Source organism: Suricata suricatta, chromosome 13 (genome assembly GCF_006229205.1).
Source record: "Suricata suricatta isolate VVHF042 chromosome 13, meerkat_22Aug2017_6uvM2_HiC, whole genome shotgun sequence".
Lineage (NCBI taxonomy): Eukaryota > Metazoa > Chordata > Mammalia > Carnivora > Herpestidae > Suricata > Suricata suricatta.
This window is the reverse complement of record NC_043712.1, coordinates 86,058,227-86,076,907: the sequence shown is the minus strand read 5'-3', so window position 1 is coordinate 86,076,907 and position 18,681 is coordinate 86,058,227. Positions and strand designations below refer to the sequence as shown.

Here is an 18,681-nt window from a genome sequence, read left to right as displayed (position 1 = left end):
AATTTTGAGGCCGTTTATCATCGGTAACATAATAAGAGAAGCACGATTTTTATAAGGGGCCTATATTCCAGGGAGAATTTAATGTAACTTTTGACACGCTGTATTAGAAATATTACTCTGCTGAATAATATTTGCGCACTTTTGAGATAGGTTAACCGTGTGCAGATAAATCTAGTAATCAACGAGTAACGTTAGGACAGGAAGGCAGTCTCAAGATACGCGATAGTGGGCTATGTGAAATTTTTCATTAATTTAAGCAATTTTGTAGAGCTCTGATGTCCAGACCAGTGACAAATCCAATGCTCCTGAAATTTAAAGAGGACTGTAAAAGGTTTACACAGTAAATTGCGGCAAACGGATTCAATGATGAACACAGAGTTGTGGGGCCGGTGGAGAATGTAGCCTTCGAGTGGAGACATTTTCTGAGACATTCTGAAGAGCTCTGGTGACATTTCCAAGGTCGCCCAGAACTGGGGACCGGCCAAGTCCAAGACTACTTAGCCCCTGACCCATGATCTTCCCTGAGAGCCCCCCTCTGTCCCTCCCCCAGACCCCCCTCTCTCCTCACCTACTGCCTTCACGCCTGCGTGTGACGTTTCTGCCAGACTTTGGGGCACAGGGAGCCTGCCTCACGAGCGTCCCCCGCACGTGTGCCTGATGGCAGCCTGGCTCTGTGCTGTCTCTGTCTCGGAAGAATCAGTCTTCAATGAGTCCCATTACAGCTAACGAGCTTCTCTGCGGCTTAAAATACTTTAGGCACAAGAAAGAAAAATATTTTAGAAAGTGTCTAATTGGAGCTATCCCAATCACATATTATTTTTTTTCATCAGGAGCCTTTGTTTTCCAAGCTTCTGTAAGCTCGGTTATTTGGAGACACATTTGTACCGAGAAAGGAGAGAGGGGTTGTTTTTCTTCTCTGCTCTGATGGTACCCTTCAGTCCTCAGAGCTGCATATTAGCGAGTGTACAAGACCAAAGCCATTCACATACCCATATTTACATGGGGAAAGATGTACTTTAAAAATGTTGGGTGAGGGGCGCCTGGGGGGCTCACATGGTTAAGCGTGTCCAGCTCTTGGATTCGGCTCAGGTCACACTCTCATGGTTTCACGAGTTCGGGCCCCGTGCTGCGCTCCACCCTGACAGTGCAGAGCCTGCTTGGGATTCTCTCTTCCCACCTCTGTCTCTCTGCCCTCCCCAGCCCCACTCCTGCGGTCTCTGTCTCTCTCAAAATAAATAAATAAACTGAAAACATGTTGTTTTAATGCATTCTGTCTCAAACTTATGACCGTACCTCCTGCAAGAGGGCAGGAAATGTGACTGCTATTTCTCTGTGAAGTCCGATGTGGGACTGGCCAAGTGACGGGCCCTTGACCAGTGTGGGCCTAAGACCAGGTCTGCGATGAGCCCCCCCGGGCGGCTGGCCTCCGAGGCCACCCCCTCATCTGTGTCACTACCGGCCTGGCCCAGAGCCCATGCAGCTCACATGTGCCACGATTCTATGCCACCAGTTCTTAGCGGGAGGGAGATGACTTAAAATGCAGCTGAAGAAGGAAACAGGAAAACCCTGCCTGACCTACTCTGGGGGAGGAGTACGACCCCACTTTTGAATGCTGTCCCTAAACCCCTGCCAGCGGTGGGCTGCTGTTATGGTTCTCCGTGAGCGAAAATGCAGGGCGCCGCCTCCACGTGCTTTTCCGCCGAGTGTCGCAGACGAAGAGCCCATGAAGATCCTGCTTTTGCGGCAGGACTCGAATAACAGGACAGGTGGCATTCTGGTGTTCTCGGGGGGTGATCTTAACTCCGGGTCTGCGGTGAATTCCCCACTGGAGGCCCCTGGAGTCTGCGTATTCGACACTAAAAAGGACATTGACCGCACGTGGCCGGGGGCTCTGAGAGGTCCCGACACGCTTCTGTGAACTGTTGGGGACTTCAAGCTGGTCATGGATGAAAGAGACCGATTTCCCTTCTGGGCGCTTCTGACAACCACCAGCTAGAAGGCATCAACCTTGGACTCAGCAGATGCGATCCTGCAACTCAAGATGCCGTCGGGAGCAGGTGGGGCAGAGATAAAGGAGCAGCCGGACTTCACTGCGGTGAAGGCAGCTGTGGGCCCGCGTGTGGGGCCAGGGGCCTGTCCAGCAGCCAGTGCCCTGGGGTGCGTGCTGTTTCCCAGGTGCAGGTTAGCACTTGAACTGGCAACCATTTCCACTTATGAGCCACTTAATGATCGGCTCACAAACACTTTTCTTCCTGCCACTAGGCTGGGGACCCTGGATTTCGGAACCATAGGACCCCTAGTGTGGGGGCTCCTTCCACGGCAAACACAACAGGGCTCCCCCTGCCGTGAGGCCGAGACTGCCCCCTGGTGTCCCAGTCACTCCAAGTCACTGGGTAAATTGGGGGGAAGCGTCATGGGATGATGGGCAGCAGAAATCCATCCAGATTACCAGGGGACCCTGTATCTTGCCTCCCTACATTCTACATCTTGTCGATATTAGAGGCAGCTGCAATACCACGTTGGCCTGACCAGGAAGGCCTCACATTCCTCTGAAACGAAGATCTGGGTCAGGTTACCTGGGAAAGAAGCCAATGAGCCCGTTGAGTGCTCCCGGAGAGCACCGTGAGCAGAGAGCAGAGAGCAGAGAGCGGCTGGTGGGAGTCCTGACGCCAGGACTCTTGCGGAAGCCCGTGTCGACTCACATTTCCTTCCTTGCTTCAGAGCTAAAGCCCCTCTCCCTCGCCTTGCTTTGTGAAACCACTTAGGTAGACTCCTTTACGGGTGGTTAAATTCACTGTTACTCTGAGTTTCAGAGGATGGACATGCGCCCGTGACCGTCTTGGAGGAGAGGATTGGGTGGGGCCCAGGGAGCCTGGCCCTGGGGCAGGACGCAGAGACAGGCGCCCCTGTTTTCAGGAACTTTCTGATCATGAGACTCCATCTCCAGAGAATTGCAGCTTCTCCGTGGAACAAAAGTCCCTCCGGTAAAAACCTGGGTGGGTGGGGAACTGGGATCCTGGTGCAGCAGACAGATGCCTTTGTGTGATTTTATTTCTTCTGTCTCTTCTTTATCAGATGAGGTCCCTACAGCAGGAGACTTCCACCATTGAGTCGGATCCTGGAGCTCCCGTGAGCTGCCTCAGGTGAGGACTGGGGGCAAAGATGAGTCCTTACACTCCTCCCAGTGGAGGGGCCACCTCCCTGGGTTGTGAAGCAGAGCGTTCTGCCACCAGGTACGTTTCCATATCTTTATAAATTCCAGAGAAGCACATGCATGGGGAGGCATGAAACCAGAGCAGTGGCTCAGGTCTGTAGACCACATTCTGAGACAGAAAGACACACGCCTAACCCAGTTGTGAATTCAGACTCACTTCTGAAAGATGCTATTGATTCAGATACTGAAGGTGTTTTCAGGGTTTTCCGTCCAACCCTCAGGGAAACTAGAATTCCATATTCTTTGAAGGAGGGTGAGAAAAAAAAAAAGCATGCAGACGCTTTCCAAATTTTGAAATTTTAACTGCAACTAAATGTGAACATGTATCATATGCTTCCCTCCAAACAGACTACATTTAATTGGGAGTAGGAACTCAGTCTGTTGTGAGAAGGATGGAGGCTATTTAGAGAAATCAAGAAGGTCACTTTATTTTATTTTATTTTATTTTAGTCCCGAGTCTCTTACATCCCAGCTTCTTGGAGCCTCACAGCATCCCTACACTCCTTGGGACACAATATTGACACATTGTTACTCCATTTTACAGATGAGGAACTGATACACAGCAAGTTAAATGGCCCCAACGTCACACACCTGCTGTGAAAAGTTAATTGTCAGAATAAACATCTTAGTGGTATCTGATTTTTTAAACTACATGCCTGTATTTTTTTTAACTAAAAATTTTAAAAATTCCACTTGAAGATAGATCTGTTTCCTTTCATTATATTTTTTCTGGGCCTAAAAGTTACAATATTGTGATTGCCAAAGTTGATACCAAATTAGATCCAAAGATATTATGCCGTATTTTAATTTGATGTTTATAATATCAGGTACAAGCTTTGAGAAGTGACCTTTTGTTAGCCAGAATTCCTTGAATTAAATTCTATTCAGGAATCACAGCCTATTGTCTTAATGCATCTTTAAATAGAGTGGCTGGGCACACCTGTACTTGAAACATTATTTGTCTAATTGCTTCTACTTAATTAAGCAGTACATATTACAACAGATTTCAAATCGATTTTAAATTAACTAAGATCTCGTAAAACAAGGACTAACATAAACTGGATAAACTTACTACTTTGTTTTTACTTTGTTTTGTTGTTTGATTTCCTTTTCTTTTCCTTTGAGGAATTTCTTATCTATTTTTTCATAGGAAATCAGGACACCATATACGTGTTAAATAAAGTTCTATCCATATCATTGGATCTGGACTTCAGATGAAAAAGGCTTTATAATCTTCCTTTTTAAAAAAATGTTCATAATAACTCAGGTCATTCCTTACAGCTAATTGTATCATCTAGATAAAAAAAAAATTCCAGTTTTTAGTATTAACTTAGTACTTATGGAACATTACGTAATGCAACACAGTCCAATTTATGGGATGAAACACGAGTTTAAACAATGGAGTATGGCGTATTTCACATTTGTTCCTTTTACACAGATGTGCATACATTTTAAGAGTTGAACCTTATTGACTTTCCATGGTTTTCCTTCCTGGAGAACCGGTACTGAGTCTGATGACTAAACTAAAGGTTCAGAAATGGAATTTGGGTGACAAGTACATTCACATCTATACATATATTATAAAAATACTTTTATTCTATTCTCTAAAACATTACGCACATGTCTTTTTCCTGGAGATACTTCCTATGTGAATCAGCGCTCTTAAGATATATGCTAATAGAAATGTTTAATGTGCTACAAACATCATTGAGTTAACATGTTTTGAGTTTACCTTCCAGTTACCTCATTGCAATTTTTATAGATTATAAGACGTAAAACTCTGCATTTTGCCCCATGTGGGCTTTCCACGCACGAACGCTATCAATTTTAGCTCCCAGTGCTTCTTCGAATATGTCCAAGAAAAAAAAAGTATGCGCTTATATGCAGAAATTTCTCCAGCCCTTCCAGAATGTAAGTAATTGATCTATATGCATATGTAATAAGAAAGCTTTAAAAAAGGTGCCTTTGAAATTCAGTTGCTTAAACACATGTTTCTAGACTAATATGCTTGGGGAATATGACTAGGATTTATAAGAGCAGAGGGTTTTGTTGTCAGGTGGTTAAATACCTTTGTCATGAAGTTTCAGGGGAACTGCAGAAAGTACCCTGGAGAGGTGTTGTGAACAGGCGTCCTCTCCTGGGGACGTTACTGCCAGTGTCTCTTCGAGTCCCTTAAGGTCCAACAGGTAATTGAGTGATGCTCTCACACCATCCGCATGTGACTCCTCAAGTTTAGATCAAGCCCCCCAGGACCTCAGGTCTGATCCCCAACACAGGGTGGGCACGTCCTACAGAGAAAAGCACACTAACGTGTGATTATCACTGGAGATGGAGGTGAGCTTGGGCGGGAAACTGCGGTAGAAAGCATGTGAATCACCTCCAAATACCCGCTGTCTGAACATCCCTATAAGGTAGACTCCCAGGCTACCATTAACAACTCAAGAAACAATAGATATTGGCGAGGATGTGGAGAAAACAGACCTTTTTGCACAGCTGGTGGGAGCGCAAACTGGTGCAGCCACTCCAGAAAACAGTATGGAGGTTCCTCAAAAAATTGAAAATAGATGGGGCTCCTGGGTGGCTCAGTTGGTTAAGTGTCCGACTTTGGCTCAGGTCATGATCTCACGGTTCATGGGTTCAAGCCCCACATCAAGCTCTGTGCTGACAATTCAGAGCCTGAAGCCTGCTTCAGATTCTGTGTCTCCCTCTCTCTGCTCTTCCCCTACTCATGCTCTCTCCCTGTCTCTCAAAAATGAATAAATATTTTTAAAAATTAAAAAAAATTAAAAATGGAGCTACCCTATGACCCAGCAATTGGACTACTAGGTATTTATCCAAAGGATACAAAAATGCTTTTTCGAAGGGGCATACGTACCCCAATGTTTATAACAGTGCTATTGACAATCGCCAACTATGGAAAGAACCCAAATGTCCATCGACTAAGGAATGGATAAAGAAGATGTGTACATATCTCAATCACCAAAAAGAATGAAATCTTGCATCTGCAATGATATGGGTGGAACTAGAATGTATTATGCTAAGCGAAATACGTCAGAGAAAGACAAATGTCATACGATTTCACTCATATGTGGGATTTAAGAAACAAAACAGATGAACATAAAGGGAGGGAAGGACAAATACGATAAAAACATAACAGAGGCAAAGCACAAGAGACTCTGAACTACAGCAAACAAACTGAGGTTTGCTGGAGTGGAGGGGAGTGGGAGACGGGCTAAATGGGTGATGGGCATTAAGGAGGCCTTTTGTTGGGATGAGCACTGGGTGTTATAGGCACGTGATGAATCACGAAGTTCTATTCCTGAAGCCATTATTTCACTCTATGTGAACTAACTTGGATTTAAATAAATTAAAAAATAACAAATGAAGAATAGATTTGAAAAAAAGTGATATTCCTGCTTGATATTTAAAAATAATCAGCAAGGAATCATATTATCAGTGTTAGCTCTGAAAATCTTTTACAAGATGGCCTTGGTCTAAAGTAATCACACGAATTCCATTTCAGTCACATACGAGAATGCAGTTCTACGCACATTGTCAGATCCATACCACAAAATTAAACAACCAAATAAAACAATTGTGAGAATTCATTTTCCGAAACTTCTTCCTCTCTGTTGCTCTCATGCTTCTTCTTTCTAACATCTAATTTCTTTTCCCGCAAGTCCTCCCCATAAGACAAAGCTTATTTTGTGAATCCCTGTAATCTGAACGACCATCTCCTCTTTCATTCTTTCCATTACTTCTGATGACAAAGCCACTGCTGTTAGGAGCAGAGGGCTGTAATGGATGTTTGTCCCCGGCTCTATCTGTCCTATTCCCTGCTTTGAAGGGGTGTCAGTTGAGCCGACAGCCTGAAGAAGGAGGATGCGTCTCTGCCTGTGTGGGGAGGGGGAGTGGGGACACAGTAACTGTTTTTATTCAAAAAGAAATGCTCAAAACCCCAGATTAGCACTGTAAACAATTTCCATGTCGTTGATAATGACGTTTGAAGATCGTGTTCTAACAGTCCGTGGAAGGAAAGGAAAGGAGAGGAAGAAAAATGTTTTAAGGGCTCTTGCCTTTTACACCTGTGGTTCTCCTAACCTTCGCTGAAATCTGTAAAACACTGATGTTCACTCTGGAGTTTTATACATTTAAACATTATTGACTTTCTGGTAAGAAGTCAGATGTTAAGATCGTAGAACATGCACTCTGGCAAGAAGCAAACTATTAAATGCTGTTCATTGAACTTTGTAGCACAGATCTAGGACTTTCAATTTATTTTCCTGGCTGTATTGAGATATAATTCTCATATCGTCCAGTGTACCACTTACAGCACACAATTTGGTAGTTGCTGGTATATTCACAGACTGTGCAACCATCCTCACCGTTAATTTCAGGGATTTCATCACCCCAGAAAGGAGCCCCAAAGCCTTGGATGATCACCCTACCATCTCAAGTCCCTGAGCCTAAGCCACCACTGACTCGCTCTGTTCAAGCCTCCGAAACCTTCATGAATCGGCACTTTGACAGAAATCTCCAGCTCTCTCTGCCACTATTATCTGTATTTAAGAACTTTATTTCCGAGTGGTTTGGGGTTTGTAGAAATATTGAGCATGGACAGGGTTGGCATATACTCACATCAGCCTTGCCACACCCCCTTTCCCCCCGTCATTGACATGTTGCATTAGTGGTACGTTTGTTACAATCGATGAGCCAATACTGAAACACTATTGTTAATTAAAATTTACACCAGGATTCCCTCTTTGTGTTGTATATTCTACGGGTTTTGACAAATGTATAATAATGCCATGGAGCCACCATTGCAGTTTCATACGGAGTAGTTTCCTTTTTTTAAAAAAAAAATGTTTATTTATTTTGAGAGAGAGAGCACGCACAGGGAAACATCAGGAGAGAGAGAATCCCAAGCAGACTCCAGGCTGCCAGTAGAGAGCTCGACTTGGGTCTTGAACCCACGAACTGTGAGATCCTGACCTGAGCTGAAGCCAAGCATTGGATGCTTTAGCGACTGAGCCACCCAGGTGCCCAGAGCAGTGTGATTGTCCTAAAAATTCTTGCAATCCATCTGCTCATCCCTCCTTCCCTTGCTCTTAGCCCCTGGAAATCACTGATCTTTTTACTGCTTCATAGTTTTGCTTTTTTCCACAACGCCATATGGTTGGAAGAATACAGTATGTAGCCTTTTCAGACAGGCTTCTTACGCTTAGCAACATGCTTTTAGGCTTCCTCTATGTCTTTTTTTCCTCTCGCTTGATAGCTCTTTTTTTTTTTTTTTTTTGTGGAATAGTATTCTGTTGTCTGGATATAACACATTGGTTATCCATTCATCTACTGAAGGTAAGTACAGAAGAGTGTGATTGGTGGATCGTATAATCAGAGTGTGTTTAATTTTGTAAGAAACTGACAAGCTGTCTTCCAAAGTCGCTGGTACCATTTTGCATTCCCACTGGTCTGTGGTTTTCTAGAAGTTTTTAATTTAGTGAAATCCAAATTATCAATTTTTTCATTTGAGAACTGTGCTTTTAGTATTGTGTCTAATAAGTCATGGCCCAGCCCTGGGTGACCTAGATTTTTCTCCTCTGTCAAATAGCTTTGCATTTTACATTTAGGTCTGTGATCCTTTCTGAGTTAATTTTTGTGAAAGGCAGAGTTTCCTTTGCTCCTTTGTCAAAGATCAGTTGACTGTATTTGTGTGGTTCTATTCCTGGGCTCTCTCTTCAGTTCCATTGATCTATTTGTCTCTCCTTTTGCCAATGCCACATGGTCTTAATTACTGTGATTTTATAGTAAGTGTTGATGTTGGGTGATGGCAGCCCTCCAGCCTTGTTCTCCTTCTTTAGTTGGCTATTCTGGTTTTTTATGAACTTTGAATTATGCTTGTCGATATCCAGAAAATAACTTGCTGGGGTTTTGATTTGGATTCATTGAGTCGATAGATCACGTTGGGAAGATCTGACACCTTAACAATTTTTGATCTTCCTATAAAAGGAAAATGAACTATCTCTCCATTTATTTAAATATCCTTTTGTTTTTTATCAGAGCTCTGTGGCTTTTAATCATGTTTATCTTGTACTTATTTTGTTAGATTTATGCCCAAGTATTTCATTCTTTTGGTGTTAATGTAAGTGATACGGTGTTTTTAATTTAAAGTCCAAGTATACAATGCTGGTATATAGAAAAGCAATCAACTTTTATATGTGAATATATATCCTGCAATCTTGCCATAACTGTTTCTTGGTTACCAGAATTTTCTGTTGATTCTACAAGATTTTCTACATAGATGATCTTGTCATCTGGGAACAAAGACAGTTTATTTCTTCTTTTCCAATCGATTTACGTTTTATGTCCTTTTCTTATCTGTATTGGCTGTGACTTCAGACAAGGCTGAAAAGGAGTGAGGGCAGGGGCCATGGTTGCCTTGCTCCCTGACCTTAGTGGGGGACACCTAGTTTCTTACCAGAAGGAGTGTGTTTGACGTGGGTAAACGCTCGTTACCAAACTGCCATAGTTCCTTTGTTTCTCGTTGCTGAAAGTTTTTGTTATGAAGAAATGATGGGTTTTGCCAAATGCTCTTTCACATCTTCTGGTAGGATGATATAGTTTCCTTCTTTAACCTGTTGAAATGACAAATTTCACTAATTGGTTTTCTAACATTGAACCAGTCTTGCATATCTGGAGTAAATCCCTTTTGAGCCTGGTATAGAAGTCTTTTCATATATTGTTGGATTTGATTTGCTAATATTTTATTGAGGACTTTGCTATCTATATCCATGAAAGACATTTGTCTGAATGTTTCCTTTTTTGTAATATTTCATATGTTTTTTGTTTTAAATGAAAGAGAGAAAGAGAGAGCAAGTGTGGCCACAAGTGGGGGAAGGGCAGAGGGAGAGGAATGGGGGGTATCCTAAGCGGGCTCCACGCTCAGTGCGCAGCCCAATGCGGGACTTACTCTTATGGCCCTGGGATTATGACCTGAGCCAAAGTCAAGTGCTGGATGCTTAACCAACAGAGCCTCCCAGGGGCCCTTGTATGTTTTTGGTGCTAGGCTAATACTGACCTCATAGACTATGTTAAGACATACTTACTTTTGTTTTATTTTTTGGAAAGGATTTTAGAAAATAAGCATAATTTTTTTCCTGTAAAATTCACCAATGAACCCATCTGGCCCTTCAGTTTTCTCCCTGGCAGATATTAAGCATTGATTCAAATTATTTAATAGATAGAAACCCATTCAGATTGTCCATTTTTCTCTGTGTGAGTTTTGGTGCCAGAGCAAATGGATATTGACATGCAAAACAAAGATCTAGATGAAGACTTCATCCCTTTCACGTATACTGACGCGTCGGGATGCCTGGGGGGCTCAGTTAAGCATATGATTCTTGGTTCAACTCAGGTCATGATCTCATGGTTTGTGGGATCAAGTCCTGCATGGGGATCTGTGCTGACAGCATGAGCCTGCTTAGGATTAATTCTCTAGATTTCTCTCTCTCTTCCCCTCCTCTCTCTCTCTCTCTCTCTCAAAAATAAATAAATAAATATTTTAAAAAATAGATCCTAGAATCCAATATAAGATGCAATGGAACTTTATTAAAATTAAATACTCTTGCTCTGAGAAAAACACTGTTAATAGAATGAAAACTCAAGCCATAGTCTGGGAAAAAACTATTTGTGAAAACATGTACGTGATACATGACCGATATCCAAAATATAGGAAGAAACTTCTTTATAAATATTTTTTAAAATTTATCTATTTATTTTGAAAAAGAGAAAGAGTGAGCACAAGCAGGGGAGAGGCAGACAGAGAGGGAAAGAGAGAGAGAGAGTCCCACACAGGCTCTGCGGTGACAGCAAAGAGTCAGATGTGGATGGTTAATTGATTGAGCCACCCAGGGGCCTTCCCCCCGGCTTTTTAAAGTTTATTTTATTTATTTTGAGAGGGAAAGAGAGAGAGAGAGTGAGAGAGAGAGAGAGAGAGAGAGACAGAGAGAGAGAGAAAGAGAGCATGAGCAGAGGAGGGGCAGAGAGAGGAGAGAGAGAGAATCCCAAGCAGGCTCTCAGCACAGAGCCTAATGTGGGGTTCGAACTCACAAACCATAGGTCATGATCTAGGCTGAAGCCAAGACTTAGACACTTAAGGCATGCAGGTGCCCCCAAAATATACAAAGAAACTTTAACCTCTACAACCAACCATTGCACGTGTGTTAATTGCCCAAAATGGTAAAATCTTAGACTGATGGAACTTCATTTGATTCTTGAAATTCTGGAATATCACTATGTATGTGAAAATTAAAAAATACATAATTATATGTATTACATAATAATTATAGAAATATACAACAAACTGGTATGTATAATTAAAGTTTTGAATGTGCTATAAAAAGCTATATAAAGTTCTTTGGGGGCCCCTGGATGGCTCAGTCAGTTAAGCGTCTGACTATTAATTTTGGCTCAGGTCATGATCTGAGGGTTGTGAGCTTGAGCCCCCCATCAGGACTGGGGTCTGCTTGGGATTCTCTCTCTCCTGGTCTCTCTGTCCCTCCTTCACTCATGCACGCACGCGTGTGTGCGCTCTCGCTCTCTCTCTCTCTCTCTCTCTGCCCCTCCCCCACTTGTGCTTTCTCTCTCTTTTTCAAAGAATAAAAATAAAAAATTAACTTAAAAGAAAGCACCTGGAGAGAATTCCAGCAATACTGTGCCACCCAACTTGAATGTGGAAAACAGTAAAAAAATGTAGTGAAATACATATGAAAAGAACTTAATGGTGAAGGTAAGCCCATGTCCACAGATATGAAGCCTTATGTTTTTATGATATTAGCTCTCCTAAAGTGATCTGTAGGTTTGGAGCAACTTCAATAAAATTCCATAAAAATTTTCAAATAACTTGGTAATAGGATTGCAAAATGCATATGGAAATGAAAAGACAGAGTAGTGAAGAAAATTCTGGAGGGAAAAAAATGAATATACAAGCAACAAAGCAAAAATCTAACAATATTATTTAGCCATCAAAAAAAAACAACCCTGAGAAAATCCTGCCACTTGTAACAACATGCATGGACTTTGGGAGCATTATGCTAAGTGATCTAAGTCCGACACAAAGACAAATACTGTATGATTTCATGTATCTGCGGAATCTAAAAAAAATCAAAGTCACATGTAAACAGAGAGCAGAAAGGTGGCTTCCAGATGTGGGGTAGGAGTAAATGGGGGGATGGTGGTTAAAGGGTTTAACTTCTGTTGTTGTTTTTAATGTTTTTAAATTGAGAGAGAGAGCAGGGGAGGGGCAGAGAGGCGGGGCGGGGTAGAACAAAGGAGCTAGATCTTCTGTTACGGCATGAGATGTTTTCAATCATCTGCAGAAACAGGATGGGTTTCCACCCAAGGTTTGGTTCTGTTGTCAAAAATGATGACACGCACACGCACACAAACACACACACACCACCACCAACAGAATATGAAGAAGCTTATACTTTGATATGAGACTTTCTGGGGAAAGCAAGGAAGCCCTCCCGAGCTGGTCCAAAAATGGCTTGGAGTTTTTTTGGTGGTGGGGCTTGGGGCTGGGGTTCAGATGAAGATCCTAGCATGTGGCCTGAATGTCTCACCTGGACCAAAGAAGCGGGAACTGGCATTTCTTATCAGCTCGGCCAGGAAGGGGCACAAAGAGAAGAGGGCTGAGTGAGGCCTGAAAACCTCAAACATCAAAAAATGGGGCCAGACTAATGATTCCTAGGTATGCAAGAAAAATGAAGAGCTATAAAGGAATGTTTGCAATAAGGAAAAAAGTGACATAACCCAAATGCCATAAACGAGAACATGGGTCATCACATTGTAGACATCCTCACCATGGATATTGACACAGCTGTGAAAATAAATGTGCTACGGTTCCGCAGGACGATGCAGAGAGGACATAATAAAATATTGCCAAGTGAAAAAGGTCAGATAATGTTCATCATAATACCCTTTTCAAGAACAAACCCAATCCGAGAGTAAGTGTTGGGAGACGTCATCACTGAAAAGGCGTGTCTGCTGCCTGCGCCATGAGCTGGACCCAGGCCGTCGGAGGCTCCTCCCTGCCCTTAGAGTGTGGGCTCTGCTTGCCTTTCCCGCTCCCAGAGGCTGCTCCAAGGACAAGGCCTTGAGACCGTGATGTGGTGTTGGAACACCGGAACCCAGGGATGGCCCCTTTGTAACATTTAAGACTTGGCGGGCGGGTGCAGGGATCCCATCCCACTTCTTTTTTTATTGTTTATTTATTTTTGAGAGAGAGAGAGAGCAAGCGAGCAGGTGAGGGGCAGAGAGAGAGGGAGACACAGAATGGGAAACAGTCTCTAGATTCTGTGCTGTCAGCACAGACCTGACATGGGGCTTGAACTCATGCACCATGAGATCATGACCTGAGCTAAAGTTGGATGCCTACCTGACTGAGCCCTCCCGGCGCCCCCATTCATCCCACCTCTGCCCAAGACAAGCCTTGTATGTAAGCTCCCTTTGCTTATGAAGGTGCTGCCTTCCAACCTAGAGTGACTCACCTCTTTCTTTGGATTCTCCCTGCCTTCTGTGTACGGGATCCAGCTCCCAGGAGACTTATGAACCAACAATAAGCTGTTTAGACTGGACAGGTGCTTCTATTGTTAAAAGGAGGACATTAAGAGGGGGAAATACATTGGCAACTAGTTTACTTTTTGGGTGTTTGGTAACTTCACAAGTATTGTTACTCATATTGTTTTTATATGAATATTTTAAAATGTTTTGAATGTTTATTTATTGTGAGAAAGAGAAACAGAAAGAGCCAGAGAGTGAGGACATGGAGGGAGGGGCAGAGAGAGAGGAGGGAGAGAACCCCAACTAAGCTCGGAGCCATCAGCACAGAGTTCCATCCCGTGGACCATGAGATCACGACCTGAGCCGAAACCAAGAGTCAGATGCTCAACCCGCTGAGCCGCCCAGGCGCCGCTATATGAATATTCTAATACTTATTAAAATATAATTTGTTAACAAATCTATTCAAATAAATAAAATTAAGTTAATAAAATCAGGCTAAGGCATGAACCAATGATCAGTAGGATTAGAGGGGAACACAAAGTAGGCATTCAGTCAAAGGAAAATCTAGATTGTTCTCTGTGCTTAAAATTCTTTTAATAAAAAGGAAGCTAAGTTTCCAAGAGTTTCAGGGGTGAGTGGAAGCGGCACAGGCAGAATGGGACCGGAGTCTGCAGGGTCAGACTGTCTCTGTCCGATTCCTCCTGGCCCTTGATCTCTGCAAAGCCTTGCTCCAATGTAGCCATATGCACTTTTATAATGTTCGCTTTTATTTTCCAGGATAGTGGGGGCACAGCTCAACCCTCCCCCCCCCCGTTATAATCTGCTCACCTGTCATGATCCTGGTGCCAGGACGAGCTGCAGGTAGGGTCTCCCAGAGCCCCTGGTAGCCAACAGAATGCCCCAAACCACTGCTCGGTGGAGCCCCAATTGAGCCCCCTTTTAAAGGTGCAATCCACAATCGAGTACTGATGGCATGCTTTTTATTCACAATTTTAGCCCAATTCTTTACAAAGGCCAGGGAAGAAAGATTTTTAACCCCAGGAATCTATGAAGACTGGGACAGGGGAGCTGGACACCTCCTGAGCATGAAATTGCCTTTTGGTTTCTAGATACTGTGGATTTTTATTTGGTCCAATAAAAACACCACCAGGAGAACAGCTTTTGTTTTTGTAATTACAATGGCTGCTGCCTGTTCCCTTACCTTGGCCCCCCACCCCCTGCCCCCCTGCCACGCCCTTGGTGGGGGGCTCCCATTGATTGAATGGATATGTTGTAATTACCTCTAAATCCTAAAGTGAAATGCAAGGCTCGAAGTAAATCACATTTCCTTTTTGTTTTCTTCTGTTAATTTGTCGGGTAGGAAAGAAAATTACCCTCTAACGACTTTTGAACTAAAAATAAGGAATAAATAAAATAAATAATAATATTTGATTATGTAGCCATTGTGTGCTCAGATTTTTTACAGGCATCTGAAAAGTCATAATGAGACTTGAGACGCTCCTACTCGCTTATTTCAACAGATGTCAATTTACATTTTGGAATACACTTACTATTTTGGAATTTTCCCAGAATAATTTATGGAAACATTAAATCTTGCTTCTTCCGCCCACATCTTCCCCCTCCCCTCTCATTTTATTCTCTGTAACCCAGCTCCGTAATTCCTTGCCCTTGGCTCTCCACCAGGCTTCCTGCAAGAGGAGAAGCCTGACACATGTCTCTAGGAGCAATTCAGGTTTGTTGGGGGGTAAGAGAGAAAGAGGAGCAAGAGGGGTCGGGGACAGGAGTGCCCGAGGAGGTGGCGAGGTCTCAGAAGGAGGGTGGCGTGTGCACCTGCGGAGGCTGCGTGGCGGTGGGACTCGCGGGCCCCAGCACACAGGCAGCTGGAGACTTGCTGTGACTCTGGATGCAGGGGGGACGAGAATGACGGGGGTTTCATCTTCCCGCCGCCGGAGCGTGGAATCTCACCGCAGTGCAGTTACGGAAGATAAAAACACAGAATGCCGTGACATTCCCTGCACCCCCGGGTTCGGGAAGCCACACCTGCTGTGCAGCTGGCGATGCTCTTCCCACACAGGTGTTTGTAGCCCGAGGCTTCCCGGCCTTGGATCTGCTCACCTCCCCCAGCTTCCTGCGGGTCCCCCATCGGAGCTGTGGCCCCCACCATCCCTCATTCAGCAGCCCTGATTTCAGCCCACGGCGCTCCTCTCCCCCCAGCTCAACTCGGCAGCCCACCTCACGTTTTTCTTTTCTTTCTTTTTTTTAAAACGTTTTATTCATTTTTTTGAGAGACAGCGAGTAACAGAGTATGAGAGGGGCTAGGGACAGAGAGACAGGGAGACACAGAATCCGAAGCAGGCTCCCAGTTCTGAGCTGTCAGTGCAGAGCCTGATGCAGGGCTCGAACCATGAGATCCTGACCTGAGCTGAAGTTGGACACTCAACCGACTGAGCCACACTCCATGTTTTTTGAGGTCACTGGGAAGCCATAGCCAGCACTTCTTGGCTGGTTTCAGCCAACTCTTGCCGTGAGTTTCCTCCTCGGTGGGGTCAGACTCCAGCACAGACTCTCCACAATTCAGATCCTTCCTGGCTCTGTGCATTTGCCTCCCCCAAGACCGACGCCCACCTGACACCAGCGGAAACCTTCCTTCGGACCCTGCAGCAGGAGCAAATCTCGTCACTGGAGTCACCAGACTCATTCTGAGATCGTGGTCCCTCGGGAGACGTGGACGTTGGACACGTCCCCGCAGGCTTGCTCAGTGTCTGGGACAGCTTCCCACCCATGACCCTCCCTGCCCCTCTACTGTGGCTTTACTTCTTAGTTAATTAAGAAAGTAGAAGCCTTTGGAAGGATTCTCTCTTCTCTCTATGAGTCTCCTACTTCCTGGCAACCGCACACCTCTTCTGTCCCTTCAGAGGATAACCTCCCCCTCCTTCTGTCAAAAACAAGCCTTGCCTGGCACTCCTGGTCTGCGTCTCTTGCCCGCCTACGGCGTCTTCACCTCCTGGCTCCAATTAGTTGCGCTCTTTCTGGCATCCCTGAAACTCCTCTCTAAACTGGGATCTTCCCAGCACGACAGACATGTTCCAGGATCTTTCCCCAAAGCCCATTGTAAAACGCTGTATTTCCACTCCTCTGTTGTCTGATTTCTCTTCTTCTTCCCCATAAAAATTTTTACAGAATAATCGCCCATGTTTGCTGGGTCAACTTTCTCACCCCGTCTTCTTTTTATTTATTTATTTATTTTGAGAGACACAGAGACAGCATGAGTTGGGGAGGGGTAGAGAGAGGGCAAGAGAGAATCCCAAGCAGGCTCCGCACTGTCAGCTCAGAGCCCAATGCTGACCTGGAACCTACGAAACTGTCAGATCATGACGTGAGCATGACGTGAGCCGAAACCAAGAGTTGGACGCTCAACTGACTGAGCCTCCCAGGCTCCCCTTTCTCACCCTCTCTTAATTCCAGTGGCCTGGGGGAAGCTGGACACGGCTAACCAGCGTGGGCACGTCCTAGAGATTGGTGTTTGCAGAGCGCATTTGGCTTTCTCTGGATGGTCCTAAGTTGGGAAGTAGGACCAAAGCTAGGAAAGCTGCCAGTTTTTAAGTCCTGGCCATTTTGGCCTCATTGTTACAGAGGTTATTGTCTGAGTCCGGTAGTATTTACCATGTTACAAGCCTGGCTTGCAGGCTGCCTACCGGGCCAGCGATTGGAGAGAAAGGCTTGGCATCCGTGGCACTGACTGCAGGTTTAGGGTCAGAGTTCAGCGTTTACATGTGCTCTGGCCATGGGACCCGTGGAGAAGCAGTCTCTCGGTGTCTTACAGGGTCCTGTGTTCTCCTGACTGCCTTCCCCAGCTGCTCTACTCAACAGCCTCTGTCCCTGATGTGTCCTGCCTCCCAAGCACCCTCCCGTTTTCTCTTTACACGCCCCTTTCCTGGACCCCTCCTATAATCACCTTCCAATAGAGTGCAGCAGGTAAGCTGTGATCCGGTTTTCCTGGACGGCGCCCAGTGTTACATCTGCAGCCTCCCTCTCCCCAGAGCTCCAGAGCTGCACCTGCCCAAACATTCCCATCTCACCCACCAACGCCCAAGGTTACAGACTGTGGTCTAACTGGCACTCCAAGCCACTTCTTTCGGCTTTCAGTCGTCAAGGTTCTGGATGACCTTTGGAATTTTCATTATTTATGAACGATTCGTGATTTTGGAAGCAATTTGAGAAGATGAAAGAGAATGCCAAATATTCCATGCATGTCCTTGTCAGATGAGGGGCTCTCCTTCCCCTGGGCGTCTCCTCGGGGATGCACAGCTAGGCCTCCTGCTCTGGCCCTCTCGGCCCGTGGGCACCAATCTCTCAGATGCTGGTGGGCTTGGGAGGAGGCCGGGAGGAGAGAGGAGGTTGCTTGGAATCAGAGAAATCATTGTTTTATTGTGTTTCTTTAAACAAACACCCATTGGAAAATGCTCCTTGTAATCAAAATCAAGAGGTGATATCATGTTTGAGGGAACCTAATTTAAATATAGCCATGGTCTATCCTAAAGTAGTTTTTTTTTCTTTTGGTAAAAATAAGTCTTTCAAGTAATATCATATCTAATGACTGCTAGTGACGGTGACATTGTTAGGGGTGCGGAGAAGAAACAGGCTGTTCCTTCTTGAAGAGTTTGCTTCCTCGCCCGGGCATCCTTTCTCCCCACGCTGATTTTGACTGACTCTTCTTTAACCTATTGCAGAAAACCCGGTTAAAATTTCACACGCCTTGAAATCCTGGGAAGTGTTTCTCCCCGGTCATGCCCTATCTTCGCCTGGTCTGTACCTCCCTAATGCCTATGAGCCCTGTCTTCTACTTTCTGTGTGTGTCTCTGAACCCCTTAGGACCATGGCCTTCTTGAATACTGCCAATGCCAAGA

The 18,681-nt window shown here is 44.6% G+C and overlaps 1 protein-coding gene across 1 annotated transcript in view; it reads right to left on the bottom strand.

Annotated features, from left to right (window-relative positions):
- The window catches only part of LOC115275981 (spermatogenesis-associated protein 31E1-like), a 70,924-nt gene extending 55,007 nt beyond the window's left edge, over positions 1–15,917 (bottom strand). The window contains exon 1 of the mRNA XM_029919692.1: positions 15,815–15,917. Coding sequence (XP_029775552.1) covers positions 15,815–15,917 — 103 coding nt within the window. The remainder of the gene's footprint in view (positions 1–15,814) is intronic.
- Positions 15,918–18,681: the final 2,764 nt, after the last annotated feature.